General features: G+C 43.4%; 1 protein-coding gene across 5 annotated transcripts in view; it reads right to left on the bottom strand.

Moving 5' to 3' along the window:
- CAPN6 (calpain 6) overlaps positions 1-25,332 on the bottom strand; it is a 160,754-nt gene that overhangs the window by 122,433 nt on the left and 12,989 nt on the right. For 2 of the 5 annotated variants that reach the window (XM_069747119.1, XM_069747123.1), the window contains exon 2: positions 4,716-4,890. In XM_069747119.1, the coding sequence (XP_069603220.1) occupies positions 4,716-4,880 (165 nt within the window). In that variant the 5' untranslated portion in view covers positions 4,881-4,890. Of the gene's footprint in view, positions 1-4,715; positions 4,891-5,814; positions 5,957-8,839; positions 8,973-25,332 lie in introns of all 5 variants that reach the window. The other 3 variants (XM_069747120.1, XM_069747121.1, XM_069747122.1) reach the window with 3 other exon arrangements.

The raw sequence follows: 25,332 nt of genomic DNA, 5'->3' as shown, positions 1-25,332 counted from the left end.
TCCACTATTTTCCCTCACTCCTCTCATTTTGCACTCACACCTTTTCATTTTCACCTCAGTATATACATGTTTGTCATCTCCCTTATATATAGTATACACCTGTATGTCATCTCCTGTATATAGTATATACCTGTATGTCATCTCCCCTGTATATATAATATACCTGCTGTGTCATCTCCCCTGTATATAGTATATACCTGTATGTCATCTCCTCCTATATATAGTATATACCTGTATGTCATCTCCTTCTATATATAGTATATACCTGTATGTCGTCTCCTCCTGTATATAGTATATACCTGTGTGTCATCTCCCCTGTATATAGTATATATCTGTGTGTCATCTCCTCCTGTATATAGTATATACCTGTATGTCATCTTCTATATATTGCATATACCTGTATGTCATCTCCTCCTGTATATAGTATATACGTGTAGGTCATCTGCTCCTGTATATAGTATATACCTGTGTGTCATCTCCTCCTGTATATAGTATGTACCTGTATGTCATCTCCTCTATATAGTATATACCTGTGTGTCATCTCTCCTGTATATAGTATATATCTGTGTGTCATCTCCCCTGTATATAGTATATACCTGTGTGTCATCTCCTCCTGTATTAGGCCTCGTTCACACATTATTTGCTCAGTATTTTTACCTCAGTATTTGTAAGCTAAATTGGCAGCCTGATAAATCCCCAGCCAACAGGAAGCCCTCCCCCTGGCAGTATATATTAGCTCACACATACACATAATAGACAGGTCATGTGACTGACAGCTGCCGTATTTCCTATATGCTACATTTGTTGCTCTTGTAGTTTGTCTGCTTATTAATCTAATTTTTATTTTTAAGGATAATACCAGACTTGTGTGTGTTTTAGGGCGAGTTTCGTTTGTCAAGTTGTGTGTGTTGAGTTGCGTGTGGCGACATGCATGAAGCGACTTTTTGTGTGTCGAGTTGCATGTGACAGGTTAGTGTAGCAAGTTGTGTGCAGCAAGTTTTGCGCATGGCGAGTTTTGCGCATGGCGAGTTTTATGTGTGGTGCCTTTTGAGTATGTGCAAGTTGTGTGTGAGGCAACTTTTGCATGTGCTGCAACTTTTGTACATGTGGCAATTTTTCCGCGTGTGCAAGTTTTGCGTGTGGCGAGTTTTCCATGAGGTGAGTTTTGCACTTGTGGCGAGTTTTGCGTGAGCCTAGTTTTTGCATGTGGCGAGTTTTGCGCGTGGCGAGTTTTGAGCGGCGACTTTTGTATTTCGACTTTTATGTGGCGAGGTTGGTGTATGTGTGGTGAAATGTGTGCTGAGGGTGGTATATGTGTTCAAGCACGTGGTAGTGTGTGGCGCATTTTGTGTGTGTCCATATCCCCGTGTGTGGTGAGTATCCCATGTCGGGGCCCCACCTGTTATGTTTGCTAATGACAGGTGTTATGAAGGCAATCCAGAAACACAGTGTGCTTAGCGATCAGAGCGCACACAGTGATCTGACAAATACCCAAAAATACAAGAACGAGCTCTGAGACGTGGAAACTCTGTAGACTGCACTCCTGATCCTATCCTAAACACAACTAAAAGCGGCTGTGGATTGCGCCTAACAACTACCTAGGCAACTCGGCACAGCCTAAGAAACTAGCTAGCCTGAAGATAGAAAAATAGGCCTGACTTGCCCCAGAGAAATTCCCCAAAGGAAAAGGCAGCCCCCCACATATAATGACTGTGAGTAAGATGAAAAGACAAAACGTAGGAATGAAATAGATTCAGCAAAGTGGGGCCCGATATTCTAGGACAGAGCGAGGACAGTAAAGCGAACTTTGCAGTCTACAAAAAACCCTAAAGCAAAACCACGCAAAGGGGGCAAAAAAACCCACCGTGCCGAACTAACAGCACAGCGGTACACCCTTTGCGTCTCAGAGCTTCCAGCAAAACAAAAGACAAGCTGGACAGAAAAAAAGCAACAAAAAAGCAAAAAGCACTTAGCTATACAGAGCAGCAGGTCACAGGAACAATCAGGAGAAGCTCAGATCCAACACTGAAACATTGACAAGGAGCAAGGATAGCAGCATCAGGCGGAGTTAAGTAATGAAGCAGTTAACGAGCTCACCAGAACACCTGAGGGAGGAAGCTCAGAAGCTGCAGTACCACTTGTGACCACAGGAGTGAATTCAGCCACAGAATTCACAACACCCACCTTAGCAACTGTACGGTATATACTCTTTGGCGCCATCGCTCTCACTCTTTAAGTCCCCCTTGTTCACATCTGGCAGCTGTCAATTTGCCTCCAACACTTTTTCTTTCACTTTTTCCCCATTATGTAGATAGGGGCAAAATTATTTGGTGAATTGGAAAGCGTGGGGTTAAAATTTCGCCTCACAACATAGCCTATGATGCTCTCGGGGTCCAGACGTGTGACTGTGCAAAATTTTGTGGCTGTAGCTGCGACGCCTCCAACACTTTTCCTTTCACTTTTTCCCCATTATGTAGATAGGGGCAAAATTGTTTGGTGAATTGGAACGCGCGGGGTTAAAATTTCGCCTCACAACATAGCCTATGACGCTCTCGGGGTCCAGACGTGTGACTGTGCAAAATTTTGTGGCTGTAGCTGCGATGGTGCAGATGCCAATCCCGGACATACACACACACACACACACACACACACACACACACACACACACACACACACACATTCAGCTTTATATAGTAGATTTTTGAAGGGCAAACACGATTATACTTGTCTTTAAGTGAAGTGTCTGGTTTGGATTTTTATTATAAGTCCTGTGACAAGGCTCGTTAAAGGGTCGATACTGACCTTTAAAATTGCTTTCCTCAATAGTTGGCACTAGAGTTCAAGTCCTCTTCCTCCCTGAAGAAGATATTTACAGAAAAACATGCTACGACATGGAAGCTTGCAGATGCTCGTTGGATGACAGGGGAAGGGAACTAATTTTAAACACAATAATTACAGCAACCTGTGTTTCTAATATTAATATATATTGTCTCAAAAGGTTGTGAGAAACCCAAAGCTTACAAAAATCAGGAGCCTGAAAAGCTGTCAAGGGGATTCTAGGAATTACATTAGTATCTTCTATTCACGATTATTTTACCAGATGGCAGAAACTTCACTACCACAAACATTTCCTTGCCTTGTATGTATGTTAAAATTGTCAAATCGTCTACATTTTTTTTTCTTTATGAAACATCTTAAAGTTTGAAAATATCTTTCTCCATCCAAAATATGACCATTCTCATTTAATATTATTCTTATATAGTTCCTTCATACTATTATTTCGCCACGTAAAAACAAAACCTATTGATGATCGTGTGACTCCCTGCCTCCCTACTGGTATGAAGTAAAGAAAAGTTTTGAACGGGTAAAACCAAAAATTCTTCTGATTCTTATAGAAGCACGCCCATCAAAGTTTTCATCCTCTTAATATTGCAGTTAGCAAATTAAATGACATTGTGTACTTACAATTGCTCATTTTGCCTTTCTACCCAGTTATTCTCTTTTCTCTGCTATACGTGGAAACAGGAAGTCTCTTGTCCCTGCATTTATCATTCCCCTCTTCACCTCCAGACCCAGCTGAACCTCCTTCCCCTGCCAGAGACTTTTGTAGTGACTTATGACTCAGGCAGGGAAAATTGACCTCTGGTTTCCACATAGAGCTTAGAAGAATTCAGCTAGTCAGTTTTTAATCACGTGATGTCATAGACCTAATGGAAAAGAGAAGAATTAACTGGGTAGAAAGGCAAAATGAGCAATTGTAAGTACAGGGTGCCATATAATATGATGATTGCAATACATTAATAGGATAAACATTTTGATGAAAGTGCATTTTTAAAGAAAAAATTGGTTATGCACATAAGGGTTTAATAGTATTACTCTCATCAAAGTGTCTACATGGTCAGAGGTATCCATAGCATTTTCTTGAGTGCTTATAGTGTGCTCATATGATCAATCATATAGTGGTATCCATACTGATAGTATTATGGTTATTCCTGTAGTCTTCATGGAATCACTTTCACTCCAGGCTTCTCAACATTCTCAGAACTGTTTGGCATTTGCAGATTTCAGGTTCCCCCCGGAGGATCTTAAGGACTTTAAACTTTCTCCACAGTGACAATGGTAATGTCAAGGTGGTCATGCTCAGTGCAGCAAAGAGATAAAGTTGGCTGCTATGGTGGACTATATCACTGGGAAGTAAAGGTGATCTGTGGGCATTAATCAAACAGTACATGCATTATTTATCTGGGAAATTTCTGGCCTTTGGGAGATGTAGATCTTGTTGGCACAATCTGGCATGATGTGGACAATATACAATATGAGAGCACTGGGTAGTAATATGTTTTCATACCATAATTCTCGGTCGGTGGCAATTGGATCAGTCTGAGCAAATATAGATTTCTTTGGGTGCTGTTAGCTTTTAAGTCTAGACTCCAATCTTGTTTAAGCAGGGTTTCCATCTTGTGTATTTTGAAAATATAGTGTTTTTCATTTGCTTGAATAACACATCTTTGTAATTATTATAATGTGTGATCCTAATATTAGAAGGTTGATGCACTCATTATACTTTGGTGTGCCCCTAGCTAAACCAAGATGCGGTATAATGTCCTGTTTGCTTTGGCAAATTTGTACATATTTAATCTGTATTGGAAGGTTGGATTATTTTTAATTCAGATTACTTCCTATAAATGTTACGATGTATACAGTAAGTCACTTACCCCTGGCCGTTTCCACTCTATTTTATGTGGTTGTGCTTTGCTGTAGAATAGGGATTCATTTGCTGCTGGGAACTCTGGATCTTCAAACAATCTTCCAGCTTTTTTGCATTCGTTCTTCAGCTGCAAGTAATCCTGATTTTTCAGGTGTCTGACTGGTGATGTCATATTCTACGCACTGAAATGTAAAAATTGTAAAAATTGCCTTTTATTGTTTGTACAATGATCTTTGTACAGTTTTTTTTGCCTTCCTCTGGATCAACATGTTAGGGCAAGTTAGGGTAGGATATGGGTTGAACTAGATGGACTTAGTCTTCCTTCAACCTTAAAAACGATGTTACTATGTTAGTACCGTAATTAGGGAGATTCTGTACTCCCATTCATTGCATCTGCCATGAACATACTCACCTTTTTACATCGTTTATACACGCACTATATGAGTACTCGCAGATTTTAAACTTGTACAGTGACATGCAGAGGCGTATCTAGCATTTCTGGCAACCGGGGCAAGAATTCATTTTGGCGCCCTCACCCCCCCACCAGGACATATGCGATTTTCACACTTAGAAATGTACCGAGGAGCTCCTCTCCCCAATGCTCTCAATGATCAGTGAAAAACTGAGAGAAGCAGAAGAGAAGCTCATTGTCACAGGACCACAAGTATGAAAGTCGCATATGAGTGACGTGTCCATGTGACGACTACTGGAACCTGCAGAGCTGAATCCTAACATCGCAGCTTCTGAATTCTCACAACGAATGCACTGCACACTTTTAGGATTCTCCCTTGCCTGTGGACAGTCATGTCAGCACAAGCATGCGATTTGTATACTTCTGAACACATTACGACTAGACGTGCCCAGCCTCGCTCAGTTCATTGAGTGAGGCCACACATGTCTTGTCAGCATGTGACCGCATGTATCTAAATCGCCAGCATGAGAGAATCCTAACAGTGTGCAGAGCGCACTGTGAGAATTCAGAAACCTGCAGTCACAAAGAATAACTGCAGACTCATTACAAACCTGGACATTCCGTTTAAAGCTCCTAACATAAATAAAAACATGAGAATTAGTTAACATCACACATAACGTTTACATCCAGGTACCTTATAGATGACGTCGTCTCTGGAGCTGATCTCCTTCTTTTCTTCATCTTGTCCAGACCCCATGATGAGTTTTCTCATCCACAGCCGTCTCTGCAGATTTCCATCTTCTCTGTTCTTTTGCAGAAAATCTCGACATGACGCCCTTAAAGATACAAGTGTCATTAAAATGCTCCTGAATAAAAAAATTGCCCCTCACCATATTGTCTGCACAAAATATGACCCCCACACTGTCCCTCTTATGGTTCATGCTCTTCACACTGACCTCTCCTTTCCATACCGGTCCCCTCTTCACATTGTCCTCTCATACTGTGTTCCCCCTATAGGGCCCAGTATTTATACTGTACTCTCTCATCAAACTCCCCCTTCCTGCTATACTGTCCCCTCCTGGCTGTGCCCTCACACTGTCCCTCCATGCTACACCCCCACAATTCAGTTTCTATTCTGTGCCCACTCACTTTTTCCCCCCCATACTGTCTCCTCACACTATTCCCCTCCCTCCTTATACTGTCTCCTCTCACATCCCTCCTGTTCACCATACTGTCTCCTCATATATTTACCCCCTCACTTTCTATACTGCCTGCTCACCTAACTCCCCATACTGTGTCTGCACACATCCCATCACCCTCACTTCCCGTACTCTGTCCATATACATTTTTCACATCGCTCTTCATACTGTGCCCTCATTCTCCCATATTGTTTCCTAATACATGCCCCCCATTCCCTTATACTGTTTCCTCATACATGCCCCCAAATCCTCCATACTGTTTCCTCAAACATGCCCCCAATTCCCCCATACTGTTTCCTCATACATGCCCCCCATTCCCCCATACTGTTTCCTCATACATGCCCTCATTCCCCCATACTGTTTCCTCATACATGCCCCCAATTCCCCTGTACTGTTTCCTCATATATGCCCTCCATTGCTCTTCATTTTGTGTCCTCAAGTCTCCCACACACATTAAATCCCCCATCCCCACTACAAATCTCACCCCACACATAAATTCCCCCATCCCCAAATTCTCCCCACACATAATAAATCCCCCTATCCCCACTCAAATTGTCCACACACATATTATTGTCCTCTACCCCACCCCATCATTGCTCTCTTCACCACCTCCATTATTGCCTTCTCCGTCATGCCCATCATTGCCCATTTCACCACCTCCAGCATTTCCTCCCCAGCAATCCCATTATTGCCCTTTCCACCACATCCATTATTTCCTCCTCCTCCACCATCCCCATCCTTGCCTATTCCACCACTTCCATCATTTCCTCCTCCCCCACCATCCCCATCCTTGCCCATTCCACCACTTCCATCATTTCCTCCTCCCCCACCATCCCCATCCTTGCCCATTCCACCACTTCCATCATTTCCTCCACCACTTCCATCATTTCCTCCTCTCCCACAATCCCCATCCTTGCCCAATCCACCACTTCCATCATTTCCTCCTCCACCACCATCCCCACCCTTGCCCATTCCACCACCATCCCCATCCTTGCCCATTCTACCACTTCCATCATTTCCTCCTCCACCACCATCCCCATCATTGCCTTCTTCTCCCCCTACACACACACACACGCACCATTTACTTCTCTGCACACTCCCCTGCAGCGTGCAACACACACACGCGCATGCACGCTCGCGTGCACACACACACACACCCCTCTCACCTCTCCTTGCGCTCTGCCGCAGCATCTCCATCGCCTTCCTCTGACACAGCCGGCTGCTGAATGATGATGTCATTCAGCGGCGCGTCTGTGTGAGAGGAAGCGCGGGCAGGAAGCAGGAAGACAGATCGCTGCAGCTCCGCTGCTATTTTCTCTTGTAGGCAGCGGAGCTGCAGGGATTTCTCCCTGCCTGCCACAGCCACCCGGCAGGGGCCCCCCTCCACCTCCGCACCTGTTGGGAGTCAGTGCTCTGCAGCTTCTCTGTGGCGGCTGTCAGCTTGACAGTTGGCACAGAGAACAGCTGACTCCCAGACCTGGGGCGGCAGAATGCATCCGCCGGGGGAGACGCTGCGGAATGCCACATTAGGCGGCCCGACTGCACCCCCCTGCCGGCTGCGCCCACGGCACATGCACCGGCTGCCCCCCCTAGATACGCCACTGGTGACATGCAAAAGTTTAGCCACCCCTGGTTGAAATTACTGGTATTGTGAACAGTTAAGCAATTTTAAGATGAAATAATCTCTAAAAGGCCTAACATTAAAGATGACACATTTACACATTTCCTTTGTATTTTAGGATATATATATTCACCTTTTATATTTTAAAACTTACAAAAAGGAAAGTGAGTCAATGCAAAAATGTTTGCACCCTTGGAGATTTGTGTGCTGAGATAACTTCGATCAAGGTTTCAAACCCTAATTAGCCTGTTAGCATTATGGCTTGTTCCTTATCATTGTTAGGAAAGGCCAGATGATGCAAATTTCCCAGCTTTATAAAAACTCAACCTCCTTTAACCATGTGCCGAAAACCAGCAGCCATGAGTACTTTTAACTTTTACCTGCCTAGCACTCTGAAAATTAAAATGGTGGAGGCACACAAAGCAGGACAAGGTCATAAGAAGATAGCAAAGTGTATTCAAGTTGCCCTTTCCTCGTTTCGAAATGTAATTAAGATATTGCAGTTAACAGGAACAGTGGAGGTCAAGATAAGATCTGGAAGACCAAGAAAAATTTTAGCAAGAGCTGCTCGTAGGATTGCTAGAGAGGCAAATCAGAATCTCTGCTTGAATTCAAAATTTAGCAGACTCTGGAGTTGTGGTACATTGTTAACCTGTTCAGAGACACCTGCACAAATATGGCTTTCAAGGAAGAGTCATCAGAAGAAAACATCTCCTGCATACTCACCATAAAATTTAATGTCAGAAGTATGCAAAAGAACATCTAAACAAAACTGATGCATCTTGAAAGCAAGTTCCGTGGACTGATGAGTTTAAAATAGAACTCTTTGGCCACAATGATCAAAGGTATGGGTGGAGAAAAAAGGGCACATAATTTCCAGAAAAGAACATCTTACACACCATTAAGCATAGGGGTGGATCAAACATGCTTTGAGCTTGTGTTGTAGCCTATGGCCCGGGAACATGTCACGAGTAGAGGGAAGAATGGATTCAGTGAAATTTCAACAATATTTTGATGCAAACATAACACCATCTGTAAAAAAAAAAAAAAAAAAAGCTGAAGTTGAAAAGAGAATGGCTTCTACAAATGGATATTGATCTTAAACACAAGTCAAAATCCACAACAGACTACCTCAAAATACGCAAGCTGAAGGTTTTACAGTGATCCTATTGAGACTATTCCTGATCTGAACACCATTAAAAATTGTAGCTAGATCCCCAGCTCTCCCTGGATCCTGAATGTCTTTGTATATTGATTTTCTATGTGTCAGCAAGCACCCTGAATGGTATGCACTGAATATCCCCAGCTCTCCCTGGATCTTAAATGTCTTTGTATATTGCAATGATTTTCTGTGTGTCAGCAAGCACCCTGAATGGTAATTTCATGTAAGAGGAGAGGAGTATGCCGACTCCACCACCAGGTCTGTTTGTGGGTCTCGAGGAATGGGAGAATTGTAGGCCACCATGGGAAATGGCAGCAGGGGAGACAGTGTCAGAATCCTGGATCCAGGTTTCAGTGAGGGCCAATAGATAACTTACAACTCCCAACCCTTAGCAACTCCTTTGCTAGAATTCATCAGTTACATGGTTTTCAGTACTCACTGTTGTAGCTCCAGGGGAAGGGGGGCTCTGTAGATGTTTATCACAGGAGAGGTGTTTAGTATAGAGATATAATCAGGACAGCATCTTTGATCATCTATCCACACCAGGATGTGTGGAGCAGCTGTCCATAATTTATAACTAACCAGCTCCCATAAGCCCGCTGTCCTCTCCCTGCACTGGGGGCCTAAAAATGTAGATTCATTTCTAGGGGTGCACGCATGTGTGGGGTCGCACGCATTCAGCAAAGCATCGCATTAGATAAGCATCAAATTAAAGAGCAGTTATTCCATGGCAGTTAGTCAGGGCAGGAGTCAGGTAACCCACACTCTGCTCTCCTTTCTATCCATGTGCTATATTCCTATCCTCCTATGTTCCCTTGCCATCCACATTCACCGCACCATCCCCCCTCCATCAGCTCCTCTCACCTTCCCTCTCCCATGTACAGCTCCCATGCACTTCTCACCTTCCTGCAAAACCTCAGCCTATCTTGCCCAAACACACTGAACAAAAAACTTCTTACAATTCCAAAAACTTCTTGCTTTTTATCTTCCTACTCCTACTGATTTCGGGAGACATCTCCCCCAACCCTGGTCCACCATCCCACAACCTCAACTGCTACCCTACCTCACATCAAAACCTTTCTAACCTTATTAATATTACTTGCACTCCCTCATCTCCTTCTTTTAATTGTGCCCTTTGGGATCCACCGTCTGTATGTAACAAGCTTCCTTTCCTGCACAACTACTTTGTGAACAACTCTCTAAATCTATTGGCCCTCACTGAAACCTGGATCCAGGATTCTGACACTGTCTCCCCTGCTGCCATTTCCCATGGTGGCCTACAATTCTCCCATTCCTCGAGACCCACAAACAGACCTGGTGGTGGAGTCGGCATACTCCTCTCCCCACAATACACCTTCCAGATCATCCTTCCAGCTCAATCACTCTCATTCCCTTCTTTTGAGGTCCACACCATCAGGCTCTTCTGTCTCTTCTCCTTCAGAGTAGCGGTCATATACCGGCCCCCAGGCTCACCCACCCACTTCCTGGACCATTTCTCTGCCTGGCTGCTGCACTTCATGTCCTCAGAACTCCCAACCCTTATCCTGCGAGACTTCAACATCCCCATAAACAGCTCCACTTCTACATCTGCATCCCAGCTTCTATCACTAACCACTTCGCTTGACCTCTTACAGCTCTCAACTTCTGAGACACACAAGGACGGTAACACCCTTGACCTGGTCTTTGTCCGGCTGTGTTCAATCTCCTACCTAAATAACTCACCGCTTCCCCTCTCTGACCACAACATTCTCTCCTTCATGCTGAGAAATCCTCGCTCACCCCAGCACCCTCCTACCTACCATTCAGTCAGAAATCTACAAGCCATTAACGCTAATACATTTTCAGACTCCTTACACTCATAACTGTCCCCAATCTCCTATTTTTCCTGTCCTGATCTGGCAGAATATCACTACAATGACACTCTTAGAAACACCCTGGACCAAGTAGCTCCCCTAACCATCAGAACCTACAAACACGGAGTAAAACAGCCCAGGCTCACATCGCAAACCCGATTTCTCCAGTGATGCTCTAGGAGTGCTGAATGCTTATGGAGGAAAACTCTCACCCCAGAAGATTTCATACACTTCAAATTTATGTTAAAAACCTATAACTCTGCCCTTCACCTCGCCAAACAGACCTACTTCACCACCCTGATCTCCTCACTATCCAAGAAACTTTTTGACACCTTTCACTCCCTCCTCAGGCCAAAACCACAAGACCCTATCACAGACATTTGTGCTGATGACCTGGCCTCCCACTTTATAGAGAAAATAGACAATATTCGTCACCAAGTTCATTGACTCCCATCCCTCCCTGCATCCCCCTGGCTTACTCTCCACATTTGATCCCCTCACAGGAGAAGTAGTCTCCAGGCTCCTCTCTTCTTCTCGTCCGACTACATGCACTACCGACCCCATTCCCTCTCATCTCCTCCAGTCTCGCTCTCCAGTCGTCACTACTCACCTATCTACAATCTTTAATCTCTCACTCTCCTCAGGCATTTTCCCATCCTCTTTCAAACACTATATCATTACTCTGTTACTAAAGAAACCCGCCCTTGACCCATCCTGCACAAATAACTACAGACCAGTCTCCAACCTACCCTTCATCTCTAAACTCTTGGGCATCTAGTCTACTCCCACCTTACCCGTTACCTCTCCATTCACTCCCTCCTAGACCCTTCACAGTCCGGCTTCCGCCCCCTACACTCGACAGAAACTGCACTCATCAAAGTGAACAACGACCTTCTGACAGCAAAATGTAACGGTGACCACTCTCTGCTCATTCTTCTTGATCTTTCTGCAGCTTTTGACACTGTTGACCGCCCTCTCCTACTCTCTAGGCTCCAGTTTCTAGGCATTAAGGACACTGCTCGCTCCTGATTCTCCTCCTATCTTTCTGACAGCTCCTTCAGTGTTCTGTTCTCTCGCTCTACTTCGTCTCCTCTTCCTCTCACTGTCAGGGTACCTCAGGACTCAGTCCTTGTCCCCCTTCTCTTCTCTCTCTACACGGCCCCAAATTGGACAGATCATCAGCAGATTTGGCTTTCAGTGCCATCTTTATGCCAACGACACACAACTATACATGTCATCCCCTGACCTTACTCCCGCTGTACTACAGAACACCAGTGACTGACCGCAGTCTCCTACATCATGTTTGCTCTCTATCTGAAACTCAACCTCTCCAAAACTGAACTTCTTCTGCTCCAACCATCTGCTAACCTCCCTAAACCTGACATTTCCTTCTCCGTGGGTGGCACCATAATAACACGACGGCAGCAGGCGCGCTGTATGGGTGTTACGTTTGACTCCGATCTCTCCTTCGCATCCCATATACAATCTCTAGCCCGCTCGTGCCGCTTACACCTAAAGAACATCTCTAGAATCCACCATTTTCTCACTATGGAAGCAACAAAAACCCTCACTGTTGCCCTGGTCCACTCCCGCCTGGACTACTGCAACGCTCTATTAATTGGCCTCCCTCTTACTTGACTTTCCCCTCTCCAGTCTATCCTTAATGCAGCAGCCAGGGTTGTGTATCTAGCTAATCGTTACTTGGACGCGTCCGCTCTTCGCCAGTCGTTACACTGGCTGCCCATTCATTATAGAATCCAATTCAAAGCACTTGTTCTCACCCACAAAGCTCTTCACAGTGCAGCACCCCTTTACATCTCCACTCTCATTTCTGTCTATCGGCCTTACCGACCTCTGCGCTCTGCAAATGACTTTCGACTAACCTCTGCACTAATCTGTACCTCTACCCCAAGATATTAGGACCATTCACAATTTGCATAGTTTTAGGCGCTCCCTCAAAACACATTTGTTCAGAGCAGCCTATCACGTTCCCTAATCAAAGTCATTTTATGTTTGTGTGTAGCCCATTCACTATCTCCATCTATCCCCCACCCCCTGAAGATGGCTGGACCATCATTGTAAATACATCATTGTAAATACACACCTGTACTTTGTATCTCCCACACCTCATTGTAGATTGTAAGCTCTCACGAGCAGGGTCGTCTTATGTTGCTTTAATTATTGTATTGTTAACATTGTTACTTATGACTGTTGTGTTTGAAACTGTTAAATTGTGAAGCGCTGCGGAATATGTTGGCGCTATATAAATAAAGATTATTATTATTATTATTGTTAAATAGCAGTGAATGCATGCAAGAGGACCCAGGAATCTCACATAACTGGAAGAATTTTCCAAGGAAGAATGGATGAAAATCCCTCAAACAAGAATTAAAGAATTTGGGGTGGCTACAGAAAGCAATTGCAATCTGTGATGGTTGCAAAAGGTGGTGTTACTAGGTACTAATATATTTTTTTGTGCCTAAAATACAAAGGAAATGCGTCATCTTCAACTTTAGGGCTTTTAAAGATAATTTAATCTTCAACTTGTCTAACTGTTCACAATAACAGTCATTTTGACCAGGGGTGTCCAAACTTTTTTCTGAATTCCTAAAATTTGGATCTGGTCAGTCTCGCAATAAACAATCTCAATTATGCCACTTTCTATCAAATCACTCAGGTGATGATGTTTAACGTCAATATGTTTGGTTCTCGCAATGATCTTCTCACTGCATGCAAGTTAATGCATCCTTGGTTGTCTTCATAAATCACCATCAGCTGACTGAATGGCTTACAATGATTGCCTAACAATTGGTTTAACCAAATTACCTCTTTACATGTATGGGTTGCAGACACATACTCTGCTTCTGTAGACGACAAGGCTACAGACACTTGTTTTCTGCTAGACCAAGAAATTGAACTTTCTCCAAGTTCGAGCAAATAACCACTTGTCGACTTACGATCACTTAAGTCACCATGTAGACTGTGAGTTTTAGATCTCCTGTTATAGCTATCATTAAATTTATGTCTCTTTCAAATATGGAAGAACTGTCATATCGGAAGTCCAATCTTTTTGACCCTTTTTCCACCTATCTGCAGAGAATTTGAAATGTTGCTACTGCGCAGGCTCGGCAGCGCCATATTGGAGGAGGAAATGTTGTTTTCTTCTCCAGCAAGACGACTCCGCCGGTGCATGCACAGTAGCAGCTATCAGATCACCTCTATTTACACCGTTCGCTGCTACTGCAGAGGAAGTGCCTGGACTGGTGCCATTTTCAAATGGATTTTTAAAATAAATATCAGGATAACCTCAACCATAAAAATTATCTGCATATTACACGTGATTGTGCTGCAGAGCAGGTGCCACAGATGGCACCTGCCTTCAGAAGGGTTTTTTACTATGTACAGTACAGATCAAAAGTTTGGACTCACCTTCTCATTTAAAGATTTCTCTGTATTTTCATGACTATGAAAATTGTAAATTCACACTGAAGGCATCAAAACTATGAATTAACACATGTGGAATTATATACTTAACAAAAAAGTGAAACAAATGAAAATATGTCTTATTCTAGATTCTTCAAAGTAGCCACCTTTTGCTTTGATGACTGCTTTGCACACTCTTGGCATTCTCTTGATGAGCTTCAAGAGAGAGTCACCGGAAATGGTTTTCACTTCACAGGTGTGCCCTGTCAGGTTTAATAAGTGGGATTTCTTGCCTTATAAATGGGGTTGGGACCATCAGTTGTGTTTAGCAGACGTCTGGTGGATACACAGCTGATAGTCCTACTGAATAGACTGTTAGAATATGTATTATGGCAAGAATAAAGCAGTTAAGTCAAGAAAAATGAGTGGCCATCATTAATTTAAGAAATGAAGGTCAGTCAGTCTGAAAAAAACTTTGAAAGTGTTGCCAAGTTCAGGTGCAAAAACCATCAAGCGCTACAAAGAAACTGGCTCACATGAGAACCGTCCCAGGAAAGGAAGACCAAGAGTTACCTCTGCTTCTGAGGATAAGTTTATCCGAGTCATCAGCCTCAGAAATCTCAGGTTAACAGCAGCTCAGATTAGAGACCAGGTCAATGCCACACAGAGTTTTAGCAGAAGACACATCTCTACAACAACTGTTAAGAGGAGAGTTTGTGCAACAGGCCTTCATGGTAAAATAGCTGCTAGGAAACCACTGCTAAGGACAGGCAACAAGCAGAAGAGACTTGTTTGGGCTAAAGAACACAAGGAATGGACATTAGACCAGTGGAAATCTGTGCTTTGGTCTGATGAGTCTAAATTTGAGATCTTTGGTTCCAACCACCGTGTCTGTGCAATGAAGAAAAGGTGAACAGATGGACTCTACATGCCTGGTTCCCACCGTGAAGCATGGAGGAGGAGGTGTGATGTGATGGTGTGGGGGTGCTTTGCTTGTAACACCGTTGGGGATTTATTCAAAATTGAAGGCATACTGAACCAGCATAGCTACCACAGCATCTTGCAGCGGCATGCTATTCCATTCGGTTTGCGTTTAGTTGGACCATAATTTATTTTTCAACAGGACAATGACCCCAAACACACCTCCAGGCTATGCAAGTGCTATTTGACCAAGAAGGAGAGTGATGCGGTACGACGCCAGATGACCTGGCTTCCACAGTCACCATCCATGAACCCAATCGAGATGGTTTGTGGTGAGCTGGACCGCAGAGTGAAGGCAAAAGGGCCAACAAGTGCTAGGCATCTCTGGGAACTCCTTCAAGATTGCTGGAAGACCATTTCCGGTGACTATCTCTTGAAGCTCATCAAGAGAATGCCAAGAGTGTGCAAAGCAGTCATCAAAGCAAAAGGTGGCTAATTTGAAGAACCTAGAATATAAGACATATTTTTAGTTGTTTCACACTTTTTTGTTAAGTATATAATTCCACATGTCTTAATTCATAGTCTTGATGCCTTCAGTGTGAATTTACAATTTTTATAGTCATGAAAATACAGAAAAATCTTGAAATGAGAAGGTGTGTCCAAGCTTTTGATCTGTACTGTATATTTACCGTAATATTCATTATGTTAACTAGGGGGCAAATTATTGAGGGATCGGTGACCTGTCAGCAGTCTTCAATATTAATAGCTAAGCGGAGCATCACATGAAGATCCCCACAGCCCCGCCCCAAAGCTGGAACATATCATTAACTCAAAACTGAAAATAAAGATTAAACAACAACCAAAAGACGGATTTTATCAAACAAAGTATCATTTTAATCAATATAACGGCACCAACTTGACACTGTATGTAGGTTACTGTGCAAAATCCTGCTGAGAGGTTCCCTTTCAATTTGTGAACCTTACTTTTAGAGTCATACTTGGTCTTAAAAACCCTTTTACATTTGATTGCTCTCTTGCCTTTTTTGGTAATTTGGAGAGTTTCCAAGTTTGAAGTTGATAAAGGGACTTAATTTCCTCATTACCAGCATTAATCGTTCTTCATAGACAGGCAGTTGTTGCATCTCATCTCATGACTGCGGCTCTGATTTTGACAAAGTAGAATAGACACTTAGCTGGTATATCCTTGTTTTATCTTGACAAACTCCTGACTTCAGGTTCACATGATTTTTCTATTGCTTTTGCAATGGTTGAAGAATCTAACCAAACTTCTACATCTTTTTCCTTGTTATTTGGAAATTGTGACCAAGATTGTTGTTGCTTCAGCTGAACTACTGATATGATGTCAGGAAACTTTAGTGACACAAAGTTCTCATAAATAATTACATCTCTGCTTATTGTGACCTTGTTGATTTCTGGGTGCAGGATTCTATATCCTTTCTGGGTTTCACTGCAGCCCACTACGATACCTTCTTTTGCATGGGATTCCCACTTGGTACTTTTTTTTGTGAATGTGTACAAATACTTTACTTCAGAATATTCTTATGTGCTGTAGTTCAGACTTCTTGCTGCTCCACTGCTCAAATGGTGTTTTCTCAGTAGCTTTATCTGGTAGTCTGCTTTGAAGATAGCAAGCTGTCATTATTGCTTTACCCCGATATGCTGTCAAATCTGCGTCAAATAGCATGCTACTGCCACTTTCTCCTTCTTTCTGGATCACCATTATGTTCAGGGTTGTATAGCACAGTGATCTAAAACATGGTAATAATAAATAATAATAATAATTTTATTTATATAGCGCCAACATATTCCGCAGCGCTTTACAAATTATAGAGGGGACTTGTACAGACAATAAACATTACAGCATAACAGAAATACAGTTCAAAACAGATACCAGGAGGAATGAGGGCCCTGCTCGCAAGCTTACAAACTATGGGGAAAAGGGGAGACACGAGAGGTGGATGGTAACAATTGCTTTAGTTATTCGGACCAGCTATAGTGTAAGGCTCAGGTGTTCATGTAAAGCTGCCTGAACCAGTTACCTGCCTAAGTATGTAGCAGTACAGACACAGAGGGCTAATACTGCATAAAGTGTATGAGAACATGATGCGAGGAACCTTTTTTTTTTTTTATTATAAATAGGCCACACAGGGATCGTTAGGTTAATGCATTGAGGCGGTAGGCCAGTCTGAACAAATGAGTTTTTAGGGCACGCTTAAAACTGTGGGGATTGGGGATTAATCGTATTAACCTAGGTAGTGCATTTCAAAGAATCGGCGCAGCACGTGTAAAGTCTTGGAGACGGGAGTGGGAGGTTCTGATTATTGAGGATGCTAACCTGAGGTCATTAGCGGAGCGGAGGGCACGGGTAGGGTGGTAGACTGATACCAGGGTTCCATTTTCCTTAAAACCCTTTGTGCCTTATTACTTTTATATTCAGTTCCATTATCTGCACACAGAATTTTTGGATTTTTGGTATTCTCCCAAATTTGTTTTATACTTCAGCAAGATATATTTCAAGTTTCTCTGGAACTTCATTTTTGCTGTGAAGCAGATATACAATGGTATATCTTGAATGATCATTGATAAATGTGAAAAAATACCTCTTCCTCCCAGGAGTTTGAGTACTCATTGGACCACAAATCTCTGTGTCTATTAAGTCCAGAAACCGTTCTGATTTTGTAGTACTTTTCTTAGGAAAGGTTTTGCTTCTGGTTGTCTATGTGCAAGACACCCGTGCCATACATGGATACAATTCTCGTGCTGTTCATGTTTCGTAGTATACATATTTTCTTTAAATTTTAACTGCTACAAATCATCTTTGATTTTTCCTTCTGCTAGTGTGTGATCTTCCTTTGAGACCTTACACCTGTCATCTTTAAATGTAACTTCATTTCCTTGTCTTGTGAGTTTCTTCACAGATTATTATTATTTATTTATATTGCACCATTGATTCCATGGTGCTGTACATGAGAATGGGTTACATATAAGTTACAGGTATCACTTACAGTAAACAAACAATGACAGACTGATACAGAGTGGCGAGGACCCTGCCTGTTGTGAATTCTGCTCTTGGGTTCCCTCCAGTGGTTGTAGGTTGGAATGCAGTTGTCTCTAAGTCGCAGTCCTGGCCAGGTGTATCTGCTGATTGCAGTTCTGACTGGGATATTTAGGTGTGCAGGATTCATTAGTCCTTGCCAGTTGTCAATGTTTCTTCTGAAGTGTTGGATCACTTTCTGGCTTCTCTTGCTCAGCTGTCAATTCAGCAAAGATAAGTGTCTGTTTTTTTGTTTCTGTGGCACACATGCAGTGTGCTTATATTCTGTGCTATTCATTTGTTTTTCTCTTGTCCAGCTTAGACTGTGTCAGTGTTTTCTCAGTCTTGTTGGATTCTCTGGAGATGCAGATATACGCTCCACATCTTTAGTTAGATGGTGGAGTTTTTTATTTTCTGCTGTGGATATTTTTGGAAGGATTTTTAATACTGACCGCTTAGTATCCTGTCCTATCCTTTCCTATTTAGCTAGTGTGTGCCTCATTTGCTAAATCCTGTTTCCTGCCTACGTGTGTCTTTTCCTCTACTACTCACAGTCAATATTTGTGGGGGCTGCCTATCCTTTGGGGTTCTGCTCTGAGGCAAGGTAGAAATTCCTATTTCCATCTTTAGGGGTATTTAGTCCTCCGGCTGTGTTGAGGTGTCTAGGTTTTGTTACCACCTACTCCAGTGAAAGTTCTCATGCTGCTCCAAGGTCACCTGATCATAACACCTGCCCTTGCGGGCTTACATTCTACAGGATAACAGATTGCTTTCAAGACTATGGACATAGAGCACATTTTCTGGGATCTTTCTGCTTTGTGTTGAAGAGACTTGACAATTAATGTAACAATCTCCTATTCCTTCTGAAGTCATAAACTGACCATTACCTAACTTCACTTTTTCTGACTTGCTTTGGTCCATAGAGAAGCTTCTGTCATTAGTCATATGACTAGTTTCCCTAGAGTCTATATACCATGCATGCTTTGATGTACGTGCATTAAGAGCTTTTTCAGCTCATTCATTCTATCTAAAAAGATTTAAAAAAAAAAACAGAAAAACACGTTTCCTTCAAATTACTTTAATTTTTGATAGATCTTGGGTTTTTAAAGCAGATTTTGCTTTGGATACCCCACTGCTGCTTACACTTTCTGTCTTTTGATTATACTCATCTACAATCTTTCCTCTGACATACTCCAATGTAAGCATCTGGGTGTGCATCTAATGCAGTTACAAGTTTGTCAACGCTTTTTGGTAGATCGCTTTGTAGTAGTGCAGCAACATGGAAATCCTTTAGATCTTTCCCAATGTCCACAGGCGCTCCACAATTTCTAGAGTTTGCAATCCTGCATATATTCACCCTTATTTAGTTTAGACTGAAACAGCTTTCTCATCAAATAAAGCTTATTGCCGAGCTTTATCCTTTCATGCACTTTCTGCAGCTATTCCCACATTTCTTTCAGTTTTACATACATGAACAATCTTATCTATTCTGAGGGAGATAGTACTTTGTGCTTTTTGATCTTTCTCTACCTATTCTTCTGGTAGTGGGTCAGGTCTAGACTCCTGTGTGTATTTCCGCATACCTTTTCTTATCAGAAGCATCTTTACCTTGAATTTCCAGGATTGGTAGTAAAATATAAAAAGTAAAATGTTCTACACCTACACACACACGCAATGAGTGGGCAGGAACTTCATGTTTTTTTGTTTTTTTAACAGTGCTTTATTGGCAATATAACACTATTGCAGGAGATGGAAACTCATGCACTATTAAACAGTAGTTGATGCAATATATACAATAATAAGCATTATTCCAACAATCTTGGGTGGAGCAGAGATGTGCATGATGGATCTCTGCTCCATTCATTATCTACTAAATTGCCAGAAATAGCCATAGCTACATGAATAGAGAAAGAACATGCATACATTTGCTTCATTCAACATGTAGCTTTGGTTCTCGGAATCCAGAGTTCCATTCTTGGGAATGCTACTGATTCAATCTATGGAACTTGTGGATGGAGACTTGGGCAAGTGATGGCCAAGACTTCTTAGAACTAGTTGTGCTGGCACAGGCTGAACAGGTGGAGGTTCTAGAACTGTACCAGATAATATTGCCTTTTCTACTAAGGTCTTTAGAAGTTATGGAGGCAGCCAATCCTGCAACTCCTTTAGACTTCAGAAGAGAGTAAGACCTTTTGCCTACTGTAGCAATGCCAGGTAGGCAAGAGATAAATCATAGCTCTGCAGGTTCTGTTTAGCTGCACTTGAAGCTGGGAAGGCTGAGCAGACTAGATGTGTCTTGAAGTTGAAGAGAGAAATAAGCGAGAATCTCTTTAAGAAGAGTCTGTATAGGCCGTGTGTACCAAACTGCAAGTATCAGTAGTTGCTGTGGACAATAGCAGTTTTGTTTGACTGAACTGGGGCTAGCTCAGCAGTGTCTGAAGTAATCCGGGACTATACTGTATAGTTAGCACCGGGGCAAGGCTAAGAATTTATGATGATGATTTTGTTTTGGTGCTGTGCAACCTATGGAAAGTAATTAAAACTGGATGTGTTTGGACCAAAACTGCACTGCCTGTGTGAACGCTACCCAAGGCCTAATGCCTACCTGAGCGAGAAGAATTGACATCAGAAAGAGTATTCAGTGAGGCTTTTTAGGTCCTAAAGGTAGTATAGTCTCCAGGGTATGAGGCACGTGTTCTTTATCTACATTCTTGCTATAATGGCATGTTACTAAATATCAGTATTTTAAAATCTGGTAACCGTAAAGCGAATCTGTTATCAGGTTTTTGCTGTGTAACCTGAGAGCAGAATGATGTAGGGACAGTGACCCTTAATCCAGCGATGTGTCACCTACTGGACTGCTTGTTGTTGTTTCAATAAATCAGCAGGAGGTTATTATGACAGGACAGACTTGTGCCATGAAGTCCTCCTGCTCTGTATAACCCCGCCCCCATCACTGACTAGCAGCTTTCTGCCAATGTTCAGTGTACACTGAAAGCTGCCAATCAGATGTGGGTGGGGTTATACAGAGCTAAGCATTCAGAGCACTGGGGCATCTGCGTTCCCATGCAACCTCCCTGGCCTGTGTTCGACATGGAAAGTGAAGTTCTGGAGCGCCAGAAACCACCTAGTTACCCATGCATTCTTCCCTTTCTTTTCCCTCAGCCATCTCAGGCATGCATGATCAGATATTAAAACCAAAAACACTCAGTTTGAAAAAATGTTGCAGTAATCCGCAAGTGCTAGTAAAAGATGTAAAAAACAGGGTATTTGGTTGATACGTTTTTTGCAAAAAATGAATACTAAGCTGCTCTACCAATCTTCACGTTATACCCTTATCAGAGCAGTCCTAACTAATGTATGCAATCCCTATCTGATGTATTTAAAAACCTGATCATCTGTATATAACCTGTGTGAACAGGGTTCAGAGAGGAAAAATCCATGTGTGCATACAGGGTAGAACAGCTTTTGTGCAGATAGCCCAAGAGGAGTGGTGGAACTCCCCAGTCTTGTAGACACAAGAGAACAATTATGGAAACAGGAACACATGGGCTACTTGCACAGTGAACAAGTCTGTATGATCATGTTCACACACCACCAAGAAACCTGAAGACAAAAAAGAGAATAGTAAAACCAAAAACATGTGCAAGTAGCCCATGTGTTCCTGTTTCCATAATTGTTCTCTTGTGTCTACAAGACTGGGGAGTTCCACCACTCCTCTTGGGCTATCTGCACAAAAGCTGTTCTACCCTGTATGCACACATGGATTTTTCCTCTCTGAACCCTGTTCACACAGGTTATATACAGATGATCAGGTTTTTAAATACATCAGATAGGGATTGCATACATTAGTTAGGACTGCTCTGATAAGGGTATACCGTGAAGATTGGTAGAGCAGCTTAGTATACATTTTTTGCAAAAAACGTATCAACCAAATACCCTGTTTTTTACATCTTTCACTAGCACTTGCGGATTACTGCAACATTTTTTCAAACTGAGTGTTTTTGGTTTTACTATTCTCTTTTGTGTCTTCATGATCAGATATTAGCCTGAACCTTCTGCCTAATAGGTAATATCTTGGGGTGTCGATTGCCCACTTGATGGCCAAGCACTCTTTCACCACGATGGCATAGTTCTCACAGAAGGAGAGTTTCCTACTCGGGTATAGAACTGGGTGTTCATTGCCATCTATTACCTGGGACAGCACAGCTCCTAAACTGACTTCGGAGGCATCCATCTGGAGCACAAACTCATTTGTGAAGTCTGGTGTGACCAAGACTGGCTGTCGGCTCAGGATGAGCATCAACTCCTGGAATGCCTTCTCCGCTTCAGAGGACCATTTGACCATCGTTGACTTTGTGTCCTTGAGAAGATCAGTCAGGGGGCAGCTATCATGGCGAAGTTCAGGATAAATCGCCGATAATATCTCACAATTCCCAGAAAGTCCCTAACCTGCTTTTTGGAGACCGGCTGTGGCCATTTTTGGATTGCATCCACTTTGTCTACTTGCAGCTTTATTTCGCCCCTTCCAACGATGTAGCCTTCTCTTTCTCGAGGGTGCACTTCTTTAGGTTTATGGTAAACCCCGCTTTACTTAGTGCACCAAGTACTGCCTGGACCTTCTGCAGGTGACTTCCCCAATCTGGGCTGAAGATCACAGTGTTGACCACGTAAGCGGCTGTATACTTCTTGTGTGGGACTAGTATCTGGTCCATAGCCCTCTGGAAGAAAGCTGGGGCTCCTTGTAATCTGATCAGCATCCTGGTATATTGAAAGCACCCGTCAGGTGTATCTTCTCCTTGGCACTTGGAGACAGGAGAATTTGCCAGTACCCTTTTGTTAGGTCCAGGGTGGTGATGTACCTGGCTGACTCTAGCCTCTCAATAAGCTCATCAACCCGGGGCATCGGATATGCGTGGAAATTGGACACCTCACTGAGCTTCCTGTAATCGTTACAGAAGCTCCACTTTCCATTTGACTTCGGCACCAGGAAATTGGGCTGGACCAGCCGCTCTTTGACTCCTTGATGACACCCAGGCTAAACATTCTCTTCACCTCCTGGGAGATCACCTCGTGGCAAGCTTCAGGAATCCGATATGGCCTTTGGTTCATCCTCATACGTGGTTCAGTTAGGATCTCGTGCTCCACCACCTGCGTACATCCTGGTAACTCAGAAAAAAGGTCTCGGTTCCGCTGAAGCAGCTCATGGCACTATTATTTCTAGGCCTGCGACAGTGTCTCTGCCACTGTGACATCCTTGACCTTGGCTTCAGGATGGGCCCTAGGCACGGTGCTTCTAACGGATCTCTGTTTCGCCACGGTTTCAGCTGGTTAATGTGGTTCACTTGGTATGGCTTCCTTCCCTGGTTGGTAGACCTTATAGTTGACATCACTCAACTTCTCGACCACCTCGTATGGCCCTTACCACTTCGCCAGGAATTTGCCTTCCATGGTAGGGATCAACACGAGCACCCAGTCCCCGGGCTACACTGTCTCAGCCTCGTGGCCTGGTTGTAGCAAGGGTCTACCTGGGCTTTTTGTGCTTGGTGGAGACTCTCCTTCACAATCGGCATCAACCTTGCGACTTGGTCCTGCATTTGGGCCACATGCTTGATGATGCTCCAGTGGGGTGTAACTTCTGCTTTCCACGTCTCCTTCACAACATCCAGAAGTCCCGGGGGGTGCCGTCCGTATAACAACTTGAACGATGAGAACCCCGTAGGGTCCTGTAGGACTTCCTTGATGGAGAACAGTAGGTATGGTAGGTGGCAATCCCAATCTTGGCCATCCTTCTCCATGACCTTCTTCAGCATGAAACTTCAAGGTCTTACTGAACTTCTCCACCAGGCTGTATGTCTGTGGATGGCACACCAACATTGTAAATTGGGTAATCTGGAGGGCCTTGCACAACTCCCTCATCACCTTGGACATAAACGGTGTCCCCTGGTCCATCAGGATCTCCTTCGGCAGGCCCATCCGGGAGAAAATATGGACTAGCTCTCGTGCTATACTCCAGGTGGAGGAGTTTCTCAGTGGTACCACTTCTGGGTACTGCGTAACGTAGTCCATTACCACCAGGATGTATTGATGACCCCTGGCGGACTTAACTAAGTGCCCGACCAGGTCCATTGCAATCCGATCAAATAGGATCTCAATTATGGGTAATGAAACTAGAGGACTGCGGAAGTGGGATACAAGGGCAGTTAGCTGACAGGTAGGGCAGGATCGGCAGAAATTAACAATGTCCCTGAGACACCCAGGCCAGTGAAACCTCTGAAGGACTCGTTCTTGGGTCTTATCTACAACTCGGTGCCCCCCAAGACATGAGCATGGGCCAGATCTTGTACCCTACGTCTATAGGGTCCCAGGACTAACAGCTGCTCTAATACTTCCCCTCCCTGTTTAGTGACCCAATATAGCAACTCACCATTGAGTGCAAAGTACGGGAACCTGGTGTCTGCCCCCAGCTCTTGGGCAACCCGCTTTATCGCAGTCACATTTTCCAGTACATGTTTAAAGGTCAAGTCCTGCATTTGGGCAGTCACAAAACTCCCACCAGAAATCCCCAGTTCAGGAATTTGTCTCATTGGTTACTGTAACGGGGTCTAACAAGCTGGGGCACCTCTTTCAGTACCACCCCGTGTTTCAGGAGGTCCACGTTGCTTTTGCTGGATTCTGAATGAAGGACGCTGGCTGAAATTCCTTGGTTACGTGAGAGCATATAAAAGCTGACTGCTACCCCACGTATTTCCAGTCTAAAAGAACACACTTTATTTTCAGCACACAGAATATATAACACAGATACACAGGGCAGGCCAATAGGAAAACAGCTGGCCAGACATACATTACAATAGCCGCAGGGGGCCAGAGCCTGCCGCTATTTACTGTGGGAATTACAAAGGTGGGGGGAGGTCAGAAAGAGAATATCTTGTCCAGGGGCGCAGCCTGTGGACTGATGCGTTTCACATGGAAACTATT

Source organism: Ranitomeya imitator, chromosome 2, assembly GCF_032444005.1.
Source record: "Ranitomeya imitator isolate aRanImi1 chromosome 2, aRanImi1.pri, whole genome shotgun sequence".
Classification (NCBI taxonomy): domain Eukaryota; kingdom Metazoa; phylum Chordata; class Amphibia; order Anura; family Dendrobatidae; genus Ranitomeya; species Ranitomeya imitator.
The sequence above is the reverse complement of the archived record's forward strand: the minus strand, read 5'-3'. Positions and strand labels throughout refer to the sequence as shown.